This window comes from Trichosporon asahii (genome assembly GCF_000293215.1).
Source record: "Trichosporon asahii var. asahii CBS 2479 unplaced genomic scaffold scaffold00050, whole genome shotgun sequence".
NCBI lineage: Eukaryota > Fungi > Basidiomycota > Tremellomycetes > Trichosporonales > Trichosporonaceae > Trichosporon > Trichosporon asahii.
In genome coordinates, this window is record NW_014040874.1 from 952,343 (window position 1) to 971,852 (window position 19,510).

The 19,510-nt window shown below is 60.0% G+C and overlaps 8 protein-coding genes and 1 non-coding gene across 9 annotated transcripts; 3 read left to right on the forward strand and 6 right to left on the reverse strand.

Annotated features, from left to right (window-relative positions):
• Positions 1 to 228: 228 nt before the first annotated feature.
• Positions 229 to 2,300, reverse strand: A1Q1_01575 (arginine permease, putative; the record flags this gene model as incomplete). Its single annotated transcript, XM_014324614.1, has 4 exons — positions 229 to 1,499; positions 1,609 to 1,865; positions 1,970 to 2,180; positions 2,237 to 2,300. 4 exons carry the CDS (start codon positions 2,298 to 2,300, stop codon positions 229 to 231), a joined length of 1,803 nt encoding a protein of 600 aa, XP_014180089.1.
• Positions 2,301 to 2,699: 399 nt separating this feature from the next.
• Positions 2,700 to 2,789, reverse strand: A1Q1_t369. Its single transcript has one exon. It is a non-coding gene; the product is annotated as a tRNA-Lys (tRNA).
• A 526-nt stretch (positions 2,790 to 3,315) lies between these two features.
• Positions 3,316 to 4,902, forward strand: A1Q1_01576 (uncharacterized protein; the record flags this gene model as incomplete). Its single annotated transcript, XM_014324615.1, has 1 exon — positions 3,316 to 4,902. One exon carries the CDS (start codon positions 3,316 to 3,318, stop codon positions 4,900 to 4,902), a length of 1,587 nt encoding a protein of 528 aa, XP_014180090.1.
• A 289-nt stretch (positions 4,903 to 5,191) lies between these two features.
• A1Q1_01577 (uncharacterized protein) lies at positions 5,192 to 5,995 on the reverse strand (the record flags this gene model as incomplete). The annotated part of the gene is made up of 4 exons (XM_014324616.1): positions 5,192 to 5,344; positions 5,406 to 5,472; positions 5,527 to 5,900; positions 5,969 to 5,995. The coding sequence occupies 4 exons, from the start codon at positions 5,993 to 5,995 to the stop codon at positions 5,192 to 5,194; spliced, it is 621 nt and encodes a 206-aa protein (XP_014180091.1).
• A 487-nt stretch (positions 5,996 to 6,482) lies between these two features.
• A1Q1_01578 (membrane transporter) lies at positions 6,483 to 7,375 on the reverse strand (the record flags this gene model as incomplete). The annotated part of the gene is made up of 2 exons (XM_014324617.1): positions 6,483 to 6,721; positions 6,772 to 7,375. The coding sequence occupies 2 exons, from the start codon at positions 7,373 to 7,375 to the stop codon at positions 6,483 to 6,485; spliced, it is 843 nt and encodes a 280-aa protein (XP_014180092.1).
• Positions 7,376 to 9,133: 1,758 nt separating this feature from the next.
• A1Q1_01579 (uncharacterized protein) lies at positions 9,134 to 10,339 on the forward strand (the record flags this gene model as incomplete). The annotated part of the gene is made up of 1 exon (XM_014324618.1): positions 9,134 to 10,339. One exon carries the CDS (start codon positions 9,134 to 9,136, stop codon positions 10,337 to 10,339), a length of 1,206 nt encoding a protein of 401 aa, XP_014180093.1.
• Positions 10,340 to 10,693: 354 nt separating this feature from the next.
• Positions 10,694 to 14,166, reverse strand: A1Q1_01580 (uncharacterized protein; the record flags this gene model as incomplete). The annotated part of the gene is made up of 9 exons (XM_014324619.1): positions 10,694 to 10,838; positions 10,888 to 11,154; positions 11,340 to 12,777; positions 12,819 to 13,169; positions 13,215 to 13,626; positions 13,670 to 13,748; positions 13,802 to 13,817; positions 13,940 to 13,961; positions 14,032 to 14,166. The coding sequence occupies 9 exons, from the start codon at positions 14,164 to 14,166 to the stop codon at positions 10,694 to 10,696; spliced, it is 2,865 nt and encodes a 954-aa protein (XP_014180094.1).
• Positions 14,167 to 14,722: 556 nt separating this feature from the next.
• A1Q1_01581 (uncharacterized protein) lies at positions 14,723 to 17,593 on the reverse strand (the record flags this gene model as incomplete). The annotated part of the gene is made up of 1 exon (XM_014324620.1): positions 14,723 to 17,593. One exon carries the CDS (start codon positions 17,591 to 17,593, stop codon positions 14,723 to 14,725), a length of 2,871 nt encoding a protein of 956 aa, XP_014180095.1.
• A 57-nt stretch (positions 17,594 to 17,650) lies between these two features.
• A1Q1_01582 (uncharacterized protein) lies at positions 17,651 to 19,110 on the forward strand (the record flags this gene model as incomplete). The annotated part of the gene is made up of 5 exons (XM_014324621.1): positions 17,651 to 17,750; positions 17,801 to 17,857; positions 17,966 to 18,245; positions 18,292 to 18,382; positions 18,424 to 19,110. 5 exons carry the CDS (start codon positions 17,651 to 17,653, stop codon positions 19,108 to 19,110), a joined length of 1,215 nt encoding a protein of 404 aa, XP_014180096.1.
• Between the last annotated feature and the right edge of the window lie 400 nt (positions 19,111 to 19,510).

Below are 19,510 nucleotides of genomic sequence, written 5' to 3' on the forward strand. Positions count from 1 at the left end.
ACCCGGCAGACGATAGCAGAGTGTAAGGAACACGAAAGCCGATAACTTCTCAGTCCCCATATGAGAATCGTGTGACTATTGCAACTGAACGTCGGGCAAAACTACCTCGCAGACTTCTGGGACACGCGAGCCAGCACTATGAATTCTCACTTCTGTCGTACTCCAACCACGCCAATAAGGATTCCCCGGTGCCTAATACTGATACATGCTTCTGTGCAGTCTATTTATCTAGATGTTCGTCTTGATCCAACCCCAAACCCCCTTCTCCTCGTCCTTCGGATCCTCTGGGATGTCCAGAGAGAAGCCAGTCTTGAAGTCCATGTCCTTGAACTGGATCTGCTTCGACCTGTGCCAGATCTTGTACCCCAGCAACAAAACAAGGAAGAAGGGTATGCCAAAGTACGTCGTGATGAAGCCAGAGGTGTTGAAGCTGTGAATGAAATTCGAGAAGCCCGAGAACACAATGACGACGATGGACACGACGAGCCCATACCAGCTCAGGTACGGCTGCAGGGGAGCGCGATACGGCAGCGTGGCGCGGTCGATGCCCTGCCTCTTGAGTCCTTTGTTAAACCTGATGCACGTGTACAGGATGACGGTCCAGGTCAGCATGCCGCACACGGCGCACATGTTTGCAAAGTATCCGAACGCGGTGCCAGCCGACGAGTCGTTCGAGGCAGCAAAGAAGGACAGCGGTGTGAACACGGCGCAAATGCAGACGCAGACCCACGGCAGACCGTCAGACTTGCGCGTCTTGCCGAGATACTTGTCGAGGAAGCGGGGCGTGACGCCGCGCACGTAGAGTCCATACAGCGTGCGACTGGAGACGTAGAGGTCGCAGATCGCCGCGCTCCACGCACTAGTCAGGAGGGCGGCGTTCACGATCGAGGGTAGGGCACGGATACCCGCGCGCTGAATCGCGATGACGAATGGTGATCCGGCAGCCGTGCTCGCCAGGTCGAGCTGCGGGTCGTCCGGCGAGACGAGCATTCCGATGACGAGTGCACCGATGATGTAGAACAGCGCGAGGCGGATCCAGACCGTTTTGATGGCGCGCGGGACGCTCTTAGCGGGGTTGCTCGTCTCGGCCGCCGCGAGGGCGGACATTTCGGTACCGATGAACGCAAACGCGGCCGTGATAAGCACAGAGAAGAAGCCGAGGAACCGGCCCCACGCTCCCGGAATGCCCTTGTACTGCACGAAACCGCCCGTCTCGTGCCAGAACCGGAAACCGATGCTGGTATGGTCTGGGCCACCGCCAGCCGTGATCACGATACCGACGATGATGAGGCCGACAATGGTGATGACCTTGATGGAGGCGGCCCAAAACTCGCACTCGCCCCATGCCTTTGTGCCGAGGAAATTGACGAGGAGGACAACAATCAACATCAACCCCACCCACATAGCGTTGTTGCACACGCCCGACGTGCACGTCTCAGACGGTTTCGTCCAGTACGTGATAAGCACGGCGCCGGCCGACATCTCGGCTGGCAGGAGAACTGGGAGTGTCAGCAAACGCCTCGCTTCAACGTAGCGTCATCACGTGACCGCCCTCCGCCCATCTTCGCATTTGGACAAGGGAGTCGTTGGACTCGAGGAGACACTCACCAATGTAGCAGTACCAGTACAGCCAGCCGACGGCGAAGCTGAGCTCCGGGCTCGAGTACCGTCCAATGAGGGAGACATGTCCTCCGGCGATGGGGAACGCGGCGATCATTTCTCCCAGACCGACCATGACCGAGTACAGCAGACTGGCCATGATGCAGTAGCTGATGAGCAGACCCGCAGGACCGCCATTGTGCAGGTTGCCCGCTGTTCCGAGGAAGAGTCCTGTTCCAATGACACCGCCAATGACCAACATTTGCCTGAGGGGATCAGCATTCTTCCGACAGTGGTTCCGAGGTTCCGAAGTTCTCGCGTGGAAGTCTCATGATTGAGCACTCACACATGTCGCGGCTGACGTTAGCACGTATTTAGAGGGGCGGGCATACCTTCAGATTCCTCTGCATCTCGACATGGTTCGGGTCGACATGATCCGTCTTCTCGACGTAGCTGTCTGTCGACGGCGTGTCCGTCCGCGGTATTCTCTGCTCTGTCAGCACATGCCGGCGGCAACGGGTGATCACATGTCCACTTCGTCATCTCGCCGTTGACAACGTCGACACTCACCTGGTCCGATTCTATTCCGGTCGTCATGGTCGTGATATGATGTACAAAGTCAACCCCCCGCACCCACTCAGCTTCGCGCTTGACTCAGATCCAGCAGAAATCTGGCTCATGTCAGCACCTGCGGGCCGCATGCTGGCGCTGGTTGGTCAGACGGCACGGGCAGGGCGAAAAACGTCAATGCTCCTGAAAACTTGCGGCCGCACTGTGCGGACACCAGCGAACACGGACGCGGAGTCGAAATTTCTGTGTGCGGGGGTAGGCGGGCCTGATCGTCGCGGCTAGTGCTCGCACGAGCAAGCGGAGGAGGCTGACATGGACGCGGGCTATGCAGATCTGTCTCAGCGTGCGGCCACGATCGCCGGCAGCTTGCAGTTAGGTCCGTAAGCCAACAGTGTAGCGCTATACTGTGCTCACACGAGTGGCAGTTCAGCTGAACAAAAAATTTCAGGTGTCGGCGCAGACATCATCGTCCGCAGCAACATTCCGCAGCTCCCTGATAACCTGACACTGCAGACAGATCGAAAAAACTAAGCCTCGTATGGGGCTCGAACCCATGACTGTGTGATCAATCGGCTTTATTGCGTAAGAGTCACACTATCTACCGACTGATATAACGAGGCTTGTGGTGGGAAAAACCGCGGCTGTTGATAACGCGTCGACGCGACACACGCTCGATGGCGGCGCCGGGCGCGGGGGACGTTATTGGAACCTCTGTGGGCTTATTTGAGGGGATATGAGGGAGGAAGAGACACGGGAGAGGGCAAGTTGAGGTCGGGAACAAGGCCGATGTGCATGAAACACGGGCGCGGGATGCAATTAATTGCACGCGCAGGTTACACGTTTCAAGGGCGCGGTCACTTCGGACATGTGCTGCGCGCTGACGTCAATCGAGGGTCTGGGCTTACGACGATCGCCCGCGTCCACTTTGTCCTGGCCATGTCTTGGGCGTGTTTTTGGGTTTGTCACATTGCTTGGTCTTTCTCCTCTTCATTCTCATCTCTTATCTCCTGATTGTGCTCCATTCACTCGCTCTCACGAACTCCCACGTTCCCCACGTTCCCCACGTTCCCCACGTTCCCCACGACCCCTACCACCTTCTCTCTTCCCAAGACCACGGCCCTCAAGGCCACGACCACCACGAGCAATATGAGCTGCGACGGCGACATTGTCGGCAAGATCACGACGGGTTACCAAGGCTGGTTCACATGCGAGGGCGACGGCTCTCCCATCGGGGGCTGGTGGCATTGGGCGCCAGACCGACTGAAGAACTGCTGCTGTCACAACAAGGGCTTCATCTCGTGGCCTGCCATGTCCTACTATCCGAAGAAGTACGACACGGGCTTCCAGCCGTATCCGAACGGCGAAAAGTCACAGCTCTTCTCGTCTTACGACCCGTGCACGATCGACGTGCACTTTGACATGATGGCGTACGCCGGCATCGACACGGCGGCCTTCCAGCGCTTCAAGCCGTATCCCGACGGCGAGGGACCGGTGCGCAATGCGATCACGCCGCACGTCGCGGATGCCGCGGACCGGCACGGCGTCAAGTGGTACTGCATGTGGGATGTCGGCGGGTGGACGGGGATGAAGGACGAAATCCCCGCCGACTGGACCAACATCATGGGCGCCTACGCCAACAGGCCCATGTACGCCAGGCAGGACGGCAAGCCCGTCGTCGCGATCTGGGGCTTCGGGTTCCCGGACGACGGCCACGCCTGGCCGCCCGAGGAGTGTATCTCGGTCATCCGCTGGCTGCAGGCCCAGGGCCTGTATGTGATCGGGGGCGTGCCGACGAACTGGCGTGAGGGCGTCTCGGACTCGCGTCCGGGGTACGACGAGGTGTACTATGCGTTCGACATGATTTCGCCCTGGATGGTGGGCCGGACGGGGGAGACGAGGGGGTTGGACCAGTTCTTCGTCTCGCACAACGCGCCGGATGCGCAGGCCCTAGGCGCAAGAGGGGTGGACTACCAGCCGTGCGTGATGCCAGGCGACCTCTCGCAGGGCGCACGAAGGCATGGCGACTTCTACTGGCGGCACATCTACAACACGTGTCGCGTACGCGACCTCAACGCGACGCGGGTGGGCATCTACGTCTCCATGTTTGACGAGTACAACGAGGGCAACCAGATTGCGCCCACTGCGGAGAGCCGCGCGCAGCAGCCGGCCGATTTCGACTACAGGGCCCTCGACGAGGACGGCGTGCAGTGTACCGCTGACTACTACCTCCGCCTGACGCGCGACGGAGGGGACATGTTCAAGCGCCGCGCGCCGCTTCGGGCCCTCCGCTGGACTGAGCCCTGGCCCGGCAAGGGCCCCATGAACCTCAACCGGCCCGTTGCGCTGCGCGCCTTGGTCAATGGCAAGCTCGTGTGCGCCGAGAGCGGCGGCGACCGGCCACTCGTCTCCAACCGCGACACTATCGGCGGATGGGAGAGCTTCTTCATGGAGTACCCTGATGCGGAACAGAAGACGGTTCGCTTCAAGGCGTGTAATGGCAAGTACGTGTGTGCCGATATGGGCGTGCCGAATCAGCCGAATGGGATCTTGATTCCCAATCGCGACCGCGCAGGAACATATGAGACCTTTGAGGTGTACCAGATGAAGGACGGGATCGCGCTCAAGGCACACAACGGCAAGTTTGTCCAGGCCACCGAGGGCGGGAATGGCAAGCTCGTCGCGTGCGCGGACCAGCCGGGTTGGTGGGAGACGTTTGACATTGTCGAGAACTAGACAGGCAGCATTGTATATAGAGCAGACAACAATCAAATATGCATGGACACGAACAACTAGAGTACCGGAAGGGAAAGAATCAGCTACAGGACACAGGGAACACACCGCCGCTGTCATGCCAGCTAAGTTGTTCACGGAGCAGCTCACCCCGTGCAAGAATGTGCAGGTTATAATGTACTCGCTCAGCTCCGCCTGAAATCAGCTGGCGGAAGGATTTTGCAGCGCACCTATTGCAGCCACTTATCTGTCATCAGCTCGAGCGCACAGCGAGACAGCTCACCTCAACGACTCAAGGGTAATCACTCGCTCCCCTCCTCGACCTGCCGTCAGCTTGAATCCCTTCCAGCCAGCTCACCTTCTCCTTCTTGGACCGTTTCTTGGTCTTGGTCTCCTTTGCCTCCTTGGGCTCCTTCTCCTTCTTGGCCGCCTTGGGCTTGGTACCCTTCACCGTCACGTTCAGCGAGATCTGTCATCAGCTAGACGCCGACCCCATAGCTGCTCACCGTAACTTCGACGTCGCCATCGGGACCGGGCACTTTGGTGTTCTTGCTCGCGGTCCAGCCGTATGATCTGGGGTCAGCTTAGTTTGACCGGCTCGAAGCTGATCGTGAAAGGTCGCCTTACCCGGTCGAGAACTCCTTCGGCTTGAGCTTCATCGCGACGCCGGCCACAGTCGCGTCCAGAGCCTTGGCGCGGGCGACAAAGTCTCCACCGGTGGCATCTCCGTTGACCTTGGCCTCCTCCGCGGGGGCAGGCTCGGCCTCAGCCTTGTCGGCCTTGTCGGCCTTGGACTTGCGCGCCTTCTTCGCCGGCGGCTCGCTCGCCTCCCCCTCCATCGGCGCTGCGGCCTTGGGCTTCGGGCCCGGCTTCTCAGACTCGGGCGCCTTCGAGACGGCGGGCTCCTCGGCGGCAGGTTCCGCCTTCTTGGAACGCTTGGAAGACGGCTTGGGCTCGTCGGTCTTGGAAGACTTGGCGACCTTCTTCGTCGAGGACGACGTCTGATGTCAGCTACTGAGCGAGAAGGAAGGCAGCGACAGGTGACGCTGGAGGGAGGGAGGAAGTGTACCTTTGTCGCCACCTTGGTTGCGGCCATGGTGGAGGACTGTGTGGGGTGCGAGGGCGGAGCACGGGTGCGGGTTGTGAGAGCGAGATGCGAGACGACTCGGGCGGCGAACAGGGCAGTATAGAGGGGGAGAGGCGAGTGTTTTGGTCAGTTGATGATGGAGGGGGGCTCAGCGCACGGCGGTTTGGGCGGCGTTATTGTTTGTGTTGACCGTCACCTGCCTAGGGACCGTGCGTTGGCCACCGGGCTGGAACCGACTACCACGGCACGCGCTATCGTGTGCGCCCCCCCGGATCCGCGCTACCAAAAGAGCTATAATGGGTCATGATCACATTGCGTTGGACTAGACGATACAAAATTGCAATAGGTTGTGAGGGATGTATGTGCGTGAGAGTCGTCGCTTGGACATGAGATGGTTGCCACAAGAGTGTATGCAGGGACGTTGCCCACTTGCCCGATGCTCTGGCGAGCTCTCGGCTCAGCCTTACAGGCGCGGCTCGCTCTTGGGGCTCGCAGGTTAGTGAGCCATGGTCACCGGACCACCATCGCTCTTCCGATCCGGCGGAAGGAGCAATGAGCAGAACGCCGTGAAGACGTAGATGACCGCGACACTGAGCAGCGGCAGCGTCTGGGACATGGTGAGGAGGATGCCCGCCGTGACTGGCGCAATGACGCCAGTGAGTCGGGACAACGCCGCCGACGTCCCGCACGCCGTCCCTCGGATCTCCGTCCCAAACGTTTCGGGCGTCATGCCGTCTGTGAGTGGTTAACGACGACACTCCATCAACCAGAGAAGGTGTACTCACAAAGAACAGCGTACATCGCCGTACCCGTCAGACTGATGAACATGCTCGAGACAGTCAGCGCCATGCCGGCGCGCACGCCGACGAAGGCGAACACGCTCACTGCCGTCGCAATGGTGCAGATGGCGAGGGAGCGGCGGCGACCAAGCTTGGTCTGGATCATCCACGCGCCAATGACAGAGCCCGGGCATCCCGCCAGCGCATACAGGACGAGGTCCCAGAGCCCGCTCCTAATGGCGTCCGGACCCGTCTGGCGGCTCTCAAGCACGGCGGGGAGCCACACATTGAACATGGTGTATGCGAGGGCCATCGCGCCCCAGATAATCCACATCAGCGTCACGGTCCGACGCCACTTGGGGCTGAAGAGCTTGCTCATCTGCCCCGCGAACTCGTGGTACCACTTGCCCTTGCTCCGGTGGCGGTGGCCCGCCTGCTGTGCGCGGAGCGACGTCGGTGCGACCGGGGATACGGGCGGCGACATTGCAGGCGACGCGTGCATGAGTGCGTCCCGCTCGCCGTCCGGGTCCGCCTGCGCCATTGCCACGTCCTGGTGCTGAATGTCGAAGCCGTCCTCGTTGTACTTGGCGATCGCGCGGAGGACGACCATGGCCTCGTTGTGCCGCCCGTTCGTCACCAGGAACCGCGGACTCTCATACAGGCGGAACAGAATGCTGCGGCCGATCGCGCAGAGGAGGTTCTGAGGTCAGCTCGTTGGTACGTTAAAGTGAGCTGTGACAGCCAGCCGTGACAGCTCGTCACCGTTACTCACGAAACAGCCCAGGGTGAAGAGGACGTGGCGCCATCCGTCATTCGCGCCACCGTGAATGTCGCACGGCTCATCCTTCCTGCAGCTCTTGCCAGGGAGAAGCACCAGTCCCACGACAGCAGATAGCACAGCGCCAAAGGAGAAGAACACACTGAGCAGCGTGAGGAGGTACTGCTTCGAATGCGGCAGGTTCTCGAGGAACAGCGTTCCGTCTGTTGGCATGGAGCCCCTGGGTCGTCAGCTGGCGGTGGTCGTGGCAGCTTACCCAACGGCCGTGCCCATCAGTGAAAGCCAGACACAGAGCACGGGGAAGGACGGGGAGAACGAGCCTGCGATTCCAAAGATGGCAGTCAGAAGCAGCGTCGAGTGGAACGGAAGCGCCCGCCCGAGTATGTCTGACACGACGCCCCAGCCGACGGCGCCGATCATCATCTGGCGTTAGCGCGAGCGGCGAGCGCAGCGAGCAGTCTTCTCCCTCTCAACAAGGACAAGCAGCCCTTGTGCTGTCGGCACAGCGGCCAAGCCTGCCGGGAGGCGGACGATCATTTGGCTCGCCCAGCTCTACTCACCCCAGCCATCATACTAGCACTGAGCACGCCGGCCGTCTCGCTCCCAAGCCCGAAATGCACGCTGACACGGGGCAGGATGACGGCGATGCACGCCAGCGCACTCGCATCTGACATCCACCCGCATCCGCACAGCGCGAACAAGCGCCACTGGTACGCTCCTGCATTGTTAGCTGGTGCTGCGTACAAGACTAGCTGGGGAATTGAGAAGATCTGGCGGAGATCTGACCCACGACAGCCGTATTGGCCGGGATGAACCGAGTGACGTGCCAGAGCTCGTGAGTGCGAATGCTCAGCGCTCAGAGTGAGGAGCAGATCACCGTCTTCCAATGATCTGTCCCATTTGTGCGCAGCGGCGTGAGGGATTAAGTCGTGCTTGTGCATGCACGACTGGTCGCACTGAGCCCACCAGCAATCCTTACACCGCGCCAAACAAAAACAAACGGGACGACTCACCGAAACCGAGCTTTTCGAGGGTCTGCTCGAGCCCGCGCTGCTCGAGGACAGAGCGGACTGCCTCGTCGGCCTCAGCCTCTGATGTCGGGGGCGACGGGGGCGAGTCTCGCGCGTCGCCTGCCATGCTTTATGAGTGAGTGGGCGATGCGGAGGAGGAGAGATGGTGGAGGGTTGACGGAGGCATCGGACACGTAACTTACGGCTCACTCAGATGACACCGCAGCACCGCACCCCGCACCGTTGCAGCGGTGACCTCCGTTTCAGGGGCTGGCTGGGCGCCGATGCCGTGCCTTGCCTCTGTTCTTGCGCCGTTACCTGTTACCGAGTGTGGGGGGTGGAGGTGGAGGTCCCTTGGTCCCTTGCCACCGGTATCAGAGATACGGCTATTCGGCATCCATCCAGAGTTGGGAGCCAAGCCAACGGTCCGTGCAAGCCGTGTTTGCGCGCGATAGTCGCCTCCATTGTTAGTCTTGTCTTCCCCGTTCCTCCTCTCTTGTCCAGCTCTCCCATCTTCTCACCCCTTTCGCCAAGGGTACCAGCAACTGCTGGCCCCAAACGACACACTCGGTGCGACAACATGCCGCTCACGATAGAATCCTACCCTCACATCGCCGAGGCCATCATCCTCTCCGCCTCCGCCTCGACCCTCCTCGCCCTCCGACAAACCTGCACCTGGTTCAAATCTCTAGTCGACCCGTTGCTCTACTCGCATCTGTCCCACGAAATTGCGACAGATTCCACTCACACAATCCCCCTAGGCCTGCCCGTCGACCTCTGGTCGAACCCCACCGCCGTCTCCTCCCTCGGGGTCCTCGACCTCCATTTGGGAGCGTACAACGACCCCAACACGATCGACATCGATCTGGACGATTGGGACGGGGACGAGGACGCCTCCGAAGTCTCCGAGGAATGGAAAGAGGACACGGCGCGCGTCCTCCCGCGCGCCGCCAATCTGATGTATGCGGTGCTGTATGGCAGCCACACGACCGTTTTCCGACATGTGCTCCAGAATCGCCACGTGCCGACTCTCATCTGCCCCGTGAGACAGAAAGACTTTAGGACGGACTGGCTCGGCGTGTCCCGAGCTACGGTTGGAGCATTCGTGCCCACGAACCGGGTTTGGGTTGTCGCCGACCAGGGTCCGCGCGGGGGCGTGCTCCAGATACAGCTGTTTAAGGAGAAGCCGCTAGCCGTTACTGTCGTCATTCTTCCTCCTGATCCGAGTGCGGGTGGGGATAGAGGGGGACGAGCGGGGGAAGCCGAGGGAGCTGAAGGAGGGGGAGAGGACGAAGAAGGAGATGACGGAGATGACGGAGAAGACGGAGAAGACGGAGAAGGCGGAGAAGACGGAGAAGACGGAGAAGACGGAGAAGACGGAGAAGACGGAGACGAGGAAGAAGACGATGAAGACGAAGGAAACGGAGGACACGAAGCAGGAGATCGGGACACGTTCTACTTCTACGACTCTTTAGTCGAGACGGCCGCCTTCGAATCGACCGACACGTCCTCCTTCGCCATCCAGACGCCCGACGGGGAACCATACCCCGATACACCAGCCACGTTCCTCATCGTCGGTCTCGAGGCGTGGAACGTCTCCCACCCTCTACAGGATGAGTCATGGGAGTCCAAGTTCCGGCGCGACTTTGCGACAAACGCGGCGCAGAGGTACGATCCCGACGATGCTGAGAGTCACCTGAATCGGCTGAGGATGTGTACCCTTGATGAGTGGAAGAGGAGCGTTACGGAGGAGGAGTGGGACATTGTGCAGGGCGTGGAGCTGTAGGACCGCAGCCGCAAGATAGGAAGCAGAATGCATTGGGGAATTCGTACACCGGACCATACATAATCTAGTGATAGAGTAGAGCTTGGAGAAGAACTGAATACACGTCTGCCATCGGGCAGACGATTCTAGGATACCTCGCACCTCCGGTGCTCGGCTTGGGGCTTAGCGGCGCTCCTTCACGAACAGCTCGAGCACGAGATAGCTCGCGACGATGAACACGAGGAACACCACAATCAGCAGCGTCGTGTCCGGGAACCAGAACGCCTGCGCGTGGAAGCCGAATGAGGACAGGACTGTTGTCAGCTACAGCCGGGCACACCTAGCTGGATTGACTCACTAGTGGCGGACGGAACCCTAATGTCGAGGCCGAACTTGCGCTCGACGAGCTGGAGGTAGCGCAGCTCGTTGACGAGGAGCGCCTCGTACGCCGCGTGGAAGAAGGAGAGCGTCTGCATCCACTTCAACCCGTTCGGGACGCGGTCGTAGTTCATCAGCAGACCTGCGAAGAGGAGGCTGGACGTCAGTTGGTGCGCATACGATCAACTCACTTGTACAGCATGACGAGCGAGCCGGTCAGGTTCGCGACGCCCGTGTCGGAGATGGCGACGCTGAGGAAGAGCACGATTGAGGCCGCGGCCAGGTTGAAGAGGACCAGGATCATGATGAACTTCCAGTAGCACGACATGTCCGGGTTAAGGCCCGCGAGGCCGTACACGATCGATCCGAGGATGAATGGAGGGATGACGCGGAGAGGAATCACGTCGAACAGCACCTTGGCCAGGAAGTAGGCTCCAGATGAGTAGTATCCGTTCGCGCTGGGGTTAGCTCGAACAGCCGTCTTAGCTAGAGAGGTTACTCACCGCTCACGCATGAACAGCACGCGCTCTGTCGAAAACAAACCGACAGCCGACAGCGTCGAGAAGCCGAAGAGCGACAGGATGAACAGGAAAAGACCGAGACGGTTTCTGTTGTTAGCTCGAGTCCGACAGGAAAAGCTTACTGGAATCCCGGGATGTCGTTCGTGACGTGGTAGAAAAAGAAGCCGCAGAGGAAGCCCGCGCAGATCGCGACGGCATAGTGCGCAGCCATGAGCATCGGGTTGCGGTAGAGGTTTCGGAACGCGCGGCCGGAGAGCACCTTGAACTGTGTCCAGAAGCCCGCCTTATCGTACCCCTTCAGCATGGCCGTCTCCTCGGCAACATCCCGCTGCTCGCCGCCGTTCGGCGTCTCGCCAGTCTCGATGCGGTGCACCTCCGCCTCGACAATCTTCATGTCGTCGCTGCCGCGGCACGCGAGGACGAGCGACGCCAGCGCCTCGGGGATCGGTGTGACGGACTCGGCGGGCGTAGTTGTGCCAGACGTCGAGGTGAAGGCGCCGAGAAGCTTGGCAGCCTTCATCTTGATGCCACTCTGCGAGACGGACGCCTCGTCGTCAGTCGAAGTCGAGCTGCTCTGCGCCGCGCGACGAGAGAAGCCAGCTTCGGGGTCCTGGACGCCACCATTGCCACCGGTATGGGCGGTAGGGAGCCCGTTGCCACCGGTCATCTTGCGCGCGTCGCCGGCCGCATCGACAGTCACGTCAATGACGTAGTCAGCAATGTTGTAGCCAGGCGGGCAGGGGTATCCGTTCGACTCAAAGTGCGCCTGGGCATTGCTCTGCTTGCCCGAGAAGACGAGCTGTCCCTTGGCGAGGATAAGGAGACGGTCAAACAGCGCTACAATGTTGGATTGAGGCTGGTGGATCGTGAAGATAACAGTACGGTTGTACTGCTTCGCGAGCGTCTTGAGCGCATCGATGACATTGTAGGCGTTGTACGAATCGAGGCCCGACGTCGGTTCGTCGAGGAACAGAATCGAGGGTCCGGTGACCAGCTCGCACGCGATGGAGACACGGCGCTTCTCGCCGCCCGAGATCGAGCGCTTGCCACTCTCGCCGATGCGGGCGTCCCTAATGCCCAGGATTCCGAGCTCGTTCATCGTCTCAAGCGTGCGATAAACCTTGGCCTCATAGCTCATCTCGCGAGGAAGGCGGAGCAACGCAGAGAACAGGACGGTCTCGTACACCGTCAGAGTCGGGAGAAGCGTGTCCTCCTGGTCGACGAAGCCCTCGATGCGGCGGAACGTCGAGTTGTCGATCGTCCGTCCGTTCACGTACATCTCGCCCGACACCTTGCCAGTCTTGCTCTTGCGGGCGAGAATATCGAGCAGCGTCGACTTGCCCGCACCGGAAGCTCCCATGATGGCGAGCACCTCACCGGGGCGACACGTGCCAGTGACGTGCTCCAGGATGTGCTTGCCCGAGGGAAGAGTGTAGGAGATGTTAGAGAAGTGCAGCGTCGCCGGGACGTGCTCGGCCATGAGGCGCGCCGCCTCGTCCTCGGGGAGCTTGATGCCGCTGAAACCGGAGGCGTCGTTATTGCGGCCCATGTACCAGAAGACTGGCGTTAGTTCATACGAGGCGAAGTGAACTCACAAAGACAGGCAGCGAGGAAGAGGGATACACTCAGCGCGCCCATGAGCGCAATGAACTTGGTGTTGTCGGGCTGCGCCGGGGGAACGTATCCGGGGACCTGGGAGTAGTGGACACACTCGCCCGACTCGCAGTCGAGCGTGATCGAGCTATCACCGAAAATGTCGTTGATGAGCTTGTTCATCGCCGGCTCCTCGAACGTGCAGCCCTTGCCCGAGATGCAGTTGAAGCTTCCCGGTCCTCGGACCTCCTCCGTAAGGAAGTCGTCGATGTTGACACTGCCGTTCTCACCACAGAGGAAACGGCCGGGGACACACGCGCACTCAATGTTTTCGCACTTGTAGTGCGTCTCGTTGGCGCCTGAGGTCAGCTACGACAGCGAGAGTGATGAAGCTGGACACTCACTGACGGTCTGGTCCAGCTCCCACGTGCACTCGGTCAGCTTGCAGTAGAAGGACTCGATGCGGTCGACCCAAAACTGGAAGCCGCAGGTACCCTTCTCGTTCCCGATCGCGGTGGGGTCGTACAGGCTCATGATGTCCGAACCGTTCGCGTGATGTCCACCCGCCTCGCACGAGAATGTGACCTGCGGCGGCTTGTTGTCGGGGATCGTGTCGCGGATCTTCCGGTTCGTGACGTCGCACATCTGGAAGTTGCGCTCAATGGCGACGCCACCCTGGTAGCACACCATGTCGGGGATCTCGTCATCGTCGCCGTCGCCGTCCTTGTCCCCATCCTTATCCTTGTGCTTGTCCTGGCCGAAGAGCATGTCATCGACAGGGTTGCGCAGTTTGAAACCCTTGCATGCCTTGTCGTTCTTGCAGACTGGCGTTAACTTTGCACAAACCCGGCTAGCTTACCATTGCAGTTGATACCGCCCCAGCCTTCCTCGCACTTGCACAGCTCGCCGTCGGGGCGGGGATAACGCTCGTCGCCGTCCTTGAGAGACCCGCACACTGTTGTCAGCTAATACTTGGATGAGAGGAGCTTACAAGGTGTCAGACAGTCCTGTCCGCCAAAGCCCGCGGGACACTTGCACTGCCCGTCGAACTTGTTACAGTCGCCGAACTGTCCGCAGTTGAAAGCCGGTAGCTGGCAGTTGAAGCAGGGCGGACAGTCCTTTGGCCTACCGCCGGGGTTGCGAGGCGCAATCTGGGTATCAGCTTTAGGTCTATGCCAGTTGTGAAGCTGGGATGATGGAGTGGAATGCCGAGTTACTCACCAGCGACGCGTTGACTGGGGTGGGGTTGAAGGAGACCTGACCGCGGAGGTCGAGGAGCTCGAGACTCGGCGGGGGGCGATGAGAGCCTGCCAGCGCCGGGCCGGCGAGGAGGAGGAGGGCTGCGGTCACTCGCATAGTACGCTTGTGGGGCGAAATGCAAGCAACTTGCAGATGAAGTGGTATTATGGGCAGAGAGATGAGTGTGGGGCGATGGATCGGTTGGATGCTCTCTGGATCAGGTTGTAAAGGTCAGTGGCGTGCACCGCGCGGTGTGGTGGTGGTGGGTGACCGGCTAGTCTCGGCCATGACGTTGGGTGGCAACAAGCGACGCGGAAGCTTTCAGGGCAGCCAACGCTGGGCCCCTCGCTTGGCTCTGTTGCTACAACCCCGCTCTCTTTCAGCCTCACTGCGTCTGGAGGTGGTAAGTCGCATGCATCTGGGGATCCGACAAGGCCGACAAGCATGTCATCCTGTGCAACAAGCTTTGAGGGGCACGATTAAGACACCTTCCAGCATGCAAACATACACTTCCCGAAGTCTGCTGAAGTTCTTTAAACGTGCCATCATCGCTGCTGCCCATGTCAGTAACGCGAGTGACACCTCCTGGCCTCTTCGGCCTGGTCCGATCAGTCTGTGCCCCACCGCGACGCGCACTCATGTGCTCAGTGCATCTACATGTCTAAAGAGATTACTACTGCTTGGTGAATCCCCGCAATCGGCCCACCGTGCCCCACGGGCCCTTACGATCGTTCCCCACCTTTTCCCGCCACTCTTCGGGCGTAGCCTCGGCCGCCTCACGCCACTTCTCCAAGTCCTCCCATTCCACGTCCAGTGCCCGAACCGCATTCGACAGGTACGCCAGGTCAGATGCGAGCTGGGCAGAGCCAGAGTTGGACAGGGCAGGGATCTTGTGCAACGTCGTCTTCGTCAGCGACGACAGCAGGCTGAGCGCCAGACTTGAGACCCAGGTTGACAGGACAGCTTCGGCACCCAGCGTAGGCTCCTCCTTCTCCGCCTGAGGGTCCAGCACGTCGGACGGCTTCGCGAGCAGTTCACGCAGAGAGTCAACATCCACGAAGGGTAGCGTCTCGATTGAGAATGCGAGCGACTCGTCGGCAGCGTACTCTTCAAACACTCGCAAGAGATTGAGCAGGCCCTCGGCCACGCGCGCCATCGTGTCTGTCGGAGACAGGGAAAAGGTCGGCACGTGCAGGTCGCCGCGTTTCTTCTCCTTGTCGGGCTTCTCCCAGACGGACAGAGATGGGTAGGTGTCGAGCTGTGATCGAAGAGGCGAAAGAATGATGGACTGGAGGAAGACCTGGGCCGATCTCGTAAAGTTGGAGACGGCATCGCGAGCCTTGGTCAGCTCGACGGCTGGCGGTTCTTTCCCGGGCAAAGATCCGATCAGGCTGTGAAGCTCAACCGAGTTCAGCGTTGACTGCTGCAGCAGGGTCAGGGCGCCGAGCGTCGTATCCTTCAGTGTGAAGGACGCCGGGTCCGCAGCCGAAATGATCAACCGCGGCGCAACATCGGTCAGAGCCTGGTAAAGCTTTGTCTCGAACTGGGACAGTTTGTCCCGAATTCCTCGGCATGCCTCCAGCACATGCAGCGCGACTTGGAACGCACCCCAGTCCTCCGTCGAGTAGTCGAGCCCTTCCAGCCCGAGATCGTCCTTACCGTCCCCGGTACCATTGGAAACTCGCTTCGCGCTGTCCAGAATGTCGCCATTGTTCTCCAGGAATGCTCGAACGAGATCGTTCAGAGCGTCGATCAGACCTCGGGTACCATAGCCGTGCGTGAATGCGACACATCGTCCGATTGCATCCTCGGCGAACCCAAACACAACGGCAGCACGCTCATTCAGTGTCCGGGCCGGGTTGTCCCTGTTGGCCGGCCGTGTCAGAGCCGGGTCATGTTTCAGTAGGTGTCGCAGGTAGCGCTTCTCAAGGGCGGGGTACGACGACTGCAGGTCGAGGAACGGCTCGTAGATCGTTGTCTCCCACGCTGTTGGCGACGCAGGCGCCGCTTCCAGGAAGCTGACGGACCGCGAGAATCGGTGAGACATCGACATTCGGTTCGGGTTCGTTGATCGCCGTGATCGCATGCTTGGTGATACCGGCGTGTTCGTGGCCGTGGACGGCGACTGCGAGAGAGAAGCCCCACTGACATGTCCACCTTGTGTGTTGAAGGCGAGCTTGTCCATGAGACCTTGGATCTGGACGCCCAGCTCTTCCGTCGCCGTGAATGCGCGGATAACCTCCGGTAGCGCCTCAGGTCCGTAGTGGTCGGCCACAGCGGAGAGACGATTGTGGAAGCTGGGTGAAAGTGCGTCCAGCGTCGTCTCGAAGAATGATGAGAGAATGTTCGCCGCAGAGTCTGTCTGGAAGACGAGCGGGATCTGCGTGCGCTCCGGATTCAGCGTCTGAATGATAGTCTCGTAGAACTTTGGCAGGAAGGAGCTGAACTTGACCGGTTCCGTTCCCTCCTCGGCACCTTCTCCGGCACCCTCAGAGCCGGCATCGAGCAGCACAACATTCGTCCAGGCTTCCAGAATCGGCGCTCGGCGAGCAGCAAAGTAGTAATTGCGGAACTCGTGCTCGCGCTCCATCATTCGGAAGATCTCGTGGAACTGGGCCGTTGTTGCCGTGTCCACCTGAGCAATGGCATCGCGGAGAGCAGCCGACAGTGCAGTCTCCAACTCGTTTTGAAGACTGACGAGCAAGCTACGCTTCGACTCGTACTCTCCTTCCGTGCTCTGGAACACGACCAGACTCTTACTGGCCTCAGCCAGCCGCTCACCCGCCTTCGTCCACTCGCGCTCGGCGATGAACGTCGTGATCTCGCTCTCGAGTGTGCTCCAGCTTTCAGCTTCGGCAAGAATGTCGCGAGCAGCCTCCATACGCGTCTTCAGCTTGTCGAGGTGTGTGAGCTTATCGAGATGCCGTTGCGTCCTGGCTTCCTCGCTGTCGTTGCCCAGCTGCTGCCGCGCAGCTTTGTCTTGCACTCTGCGCAGACTCGACTGAAGCGACACAGCCGACTCGCGCATGAACTGCAGGTCATAAGTCAGTCTCGGAACAGTGCGCGAGATGTCCGAGATCGACTGCTCCAAGGCGCTCGAAGTGTCCTGGTTCAGCAGGCTGAGACGAGTCATGAGCTCGTTCAGCTGCTTCTCAATCGGCGGAAGATTCGGTGGTTGTTGAGGAGCAGGGGAGGGAAGAGCGGGGGGAACATAGTCGGATAGGAGAGAGTTGATGAAGCCCGGGACGTCATCGTAAGCTGAGTCGAGCGCTGATGCGAGAGCAGGTAGCGAGGAGAGGGGGTCGACAACTTCGTCGAGCTCAACGTCGGGGGTGAGGTCCGGCGGCGTTCGCGTGTCGACCTTGAGATGGTTGTCGTTCGCACCACCCTTGGCGCCTGTCTCTGCCATGTTGAGAGAGTTGACGCGTCGGGCTGGTGTTTTGGTGTAATGTAGAGATTTGTGGTCGCCGGCCGCTGCCCGATCGTCGTCATGCCATCGAGCTTCGGTCCATGTCGTATGTGCCAGCGTGGCGGGTAATGCCATGATTAGGATGTTTGCTTCCGTTATTAGCCGTTGCGATAAGCCGGCCAGGAACCAAATATGAGCAGCCGACCCTTTAACGCGTCTTGGCAACCGCCATCTCGCGACATCATCATCGTTGACAACGGCGGAAAGGGGCATCATGTCGCTGTACAGCGACGTAAGTTGCCGGGGATTGTGTAGAAGCTAACATCTCAGAAATACGACCAGGCCCTGTCGAAGGCGCCGTGGGCTTCGAAAACATCTGGAGGAAGACCGTACCTCTTTGTGAGTGCCCGGAATGATGGAGATCCCTCTGTCCACAATGCAACGTTAACACCACACAGAAATACGCACCGCATCCCGATAGAGCCGGGTACCTTTTCATCGCTACAGATCTCGAGACTGTGTACTTCGAGGCTCTGACGACGACTGGTCTCACTTCTCGTCACGGAGAGGTGGTCACACGCCTGAACGACTTCGATGCGCCGCAGCCGGGCACACTGACACTGGAGGAGGAGCAGAAGCAGATCGACGAAACGTTGGCAAGCTTGGAAGATTTGTTTGATGGAGGCAACTCTCTAGCAGGAGCAAAACTGTCGGCCGAACGTGACGACTACTACGATTTGGTCATAGTTCTAAGGTCACCAAAGCTCAACTGGCAGTTCAATCTGACGTGAGTAGCTGCGCTCACAGTTCCGTCGTCAGCTAGCTAATGCCAGTGAACTGCGCGGACGAGTGCCGTTGACCTTCCTCACAAAACAGTTGCTGGCTCCGTTCGCGGTTCTGATAGGAGAAGACCGTGGCGTCCAGGTAATGCTTACACGGCTAGCTCCAGCTGACAACAGGTCGAGGGAGAGCCGGTTGAAGCCGTCAGCACCATTGTTTCTGACCCGGGTGTGGTCCGTGCGTGGCGCCGCATCATCGGTGCTCCTGTTTCCACCAGTCAGCCATCGCGAGCGGCCACGCAGAGCAGGCAGACAAGCGCTGCGCCCGGCAGCCCATTCAAGCAGCCGGCAACGCCGACGCCGAGGCGGGCCTCGCCTACTCGAAACGCATCACCAGATGCGACGCCGCGACCAGTCACGCCGGTGCGTCCTGGGGCGGGCCACCACGCCAACCAGCCTCCGATGTCGCCTACTCCGTACAAGAAGGCGTTTGTTCCCACCATGGTGTCTTCCTCGTCTAGGCAAGGCAGCCCAAGCGAGCCCGCTACGAACGGTAGACGCATGCGGGAGTCTGTAATGACCGACGTCACTATCCCGCCCAGCAGTCCGCCAGCGATCGTCCCTAGCAGTGACTCCGCTGTGCCCTCGAGCGACATTGCGTCGAGTGACTTGCCGTCCTCACAGATGCCCATGTCGACGCAGGACCCGTTAATGCCATCGCAGGCGGACAAGCCCAGGCGCAAGAGGAAGAAGGATAAGGCGGCCGAGCTGGCGGAAGAGGAGGCGGAGGCGGACCGTCGTCGCGCCGAGATGAAGAGGAAGATGCAGGCTGGAGCGAAGAAAGGTGGCGGCCTCGGCCGCAGGCGATTCTAAGTCAAGCAGCAGAACATCTGTAGACAATCTGACAATGTGTATCCTCCCCTTGTATCTAGTACGATTCTCGTCTATCCATGTATGATAAGTCTACCCGAGGCACAAAAGGTGCCGTTTTACAACTCCCTTAGGCCTGAGCCTGGGGAAGGAGAGCCAACCTGCCGGCAAGCTCAGCCTGGGCACGGACAAGGTTGGCAAGGTAAGCGACGGTGAGGGTGTCCTGGAGACCGTCCTTGACGCCCTCGTCGGAGGAGGACGACCAGCGGCCGACGCCCTCGAGGAGGAAGCGGCCGACCTCGACGTCTCCGGGGTTGCCGGCGTTGACCTTGTGAACGTAGGCGAGAGACTTGTCGAGGAGCTCGGACAGGGACTGGAGCGACGTCGAGAGCGAGGGGAGGGG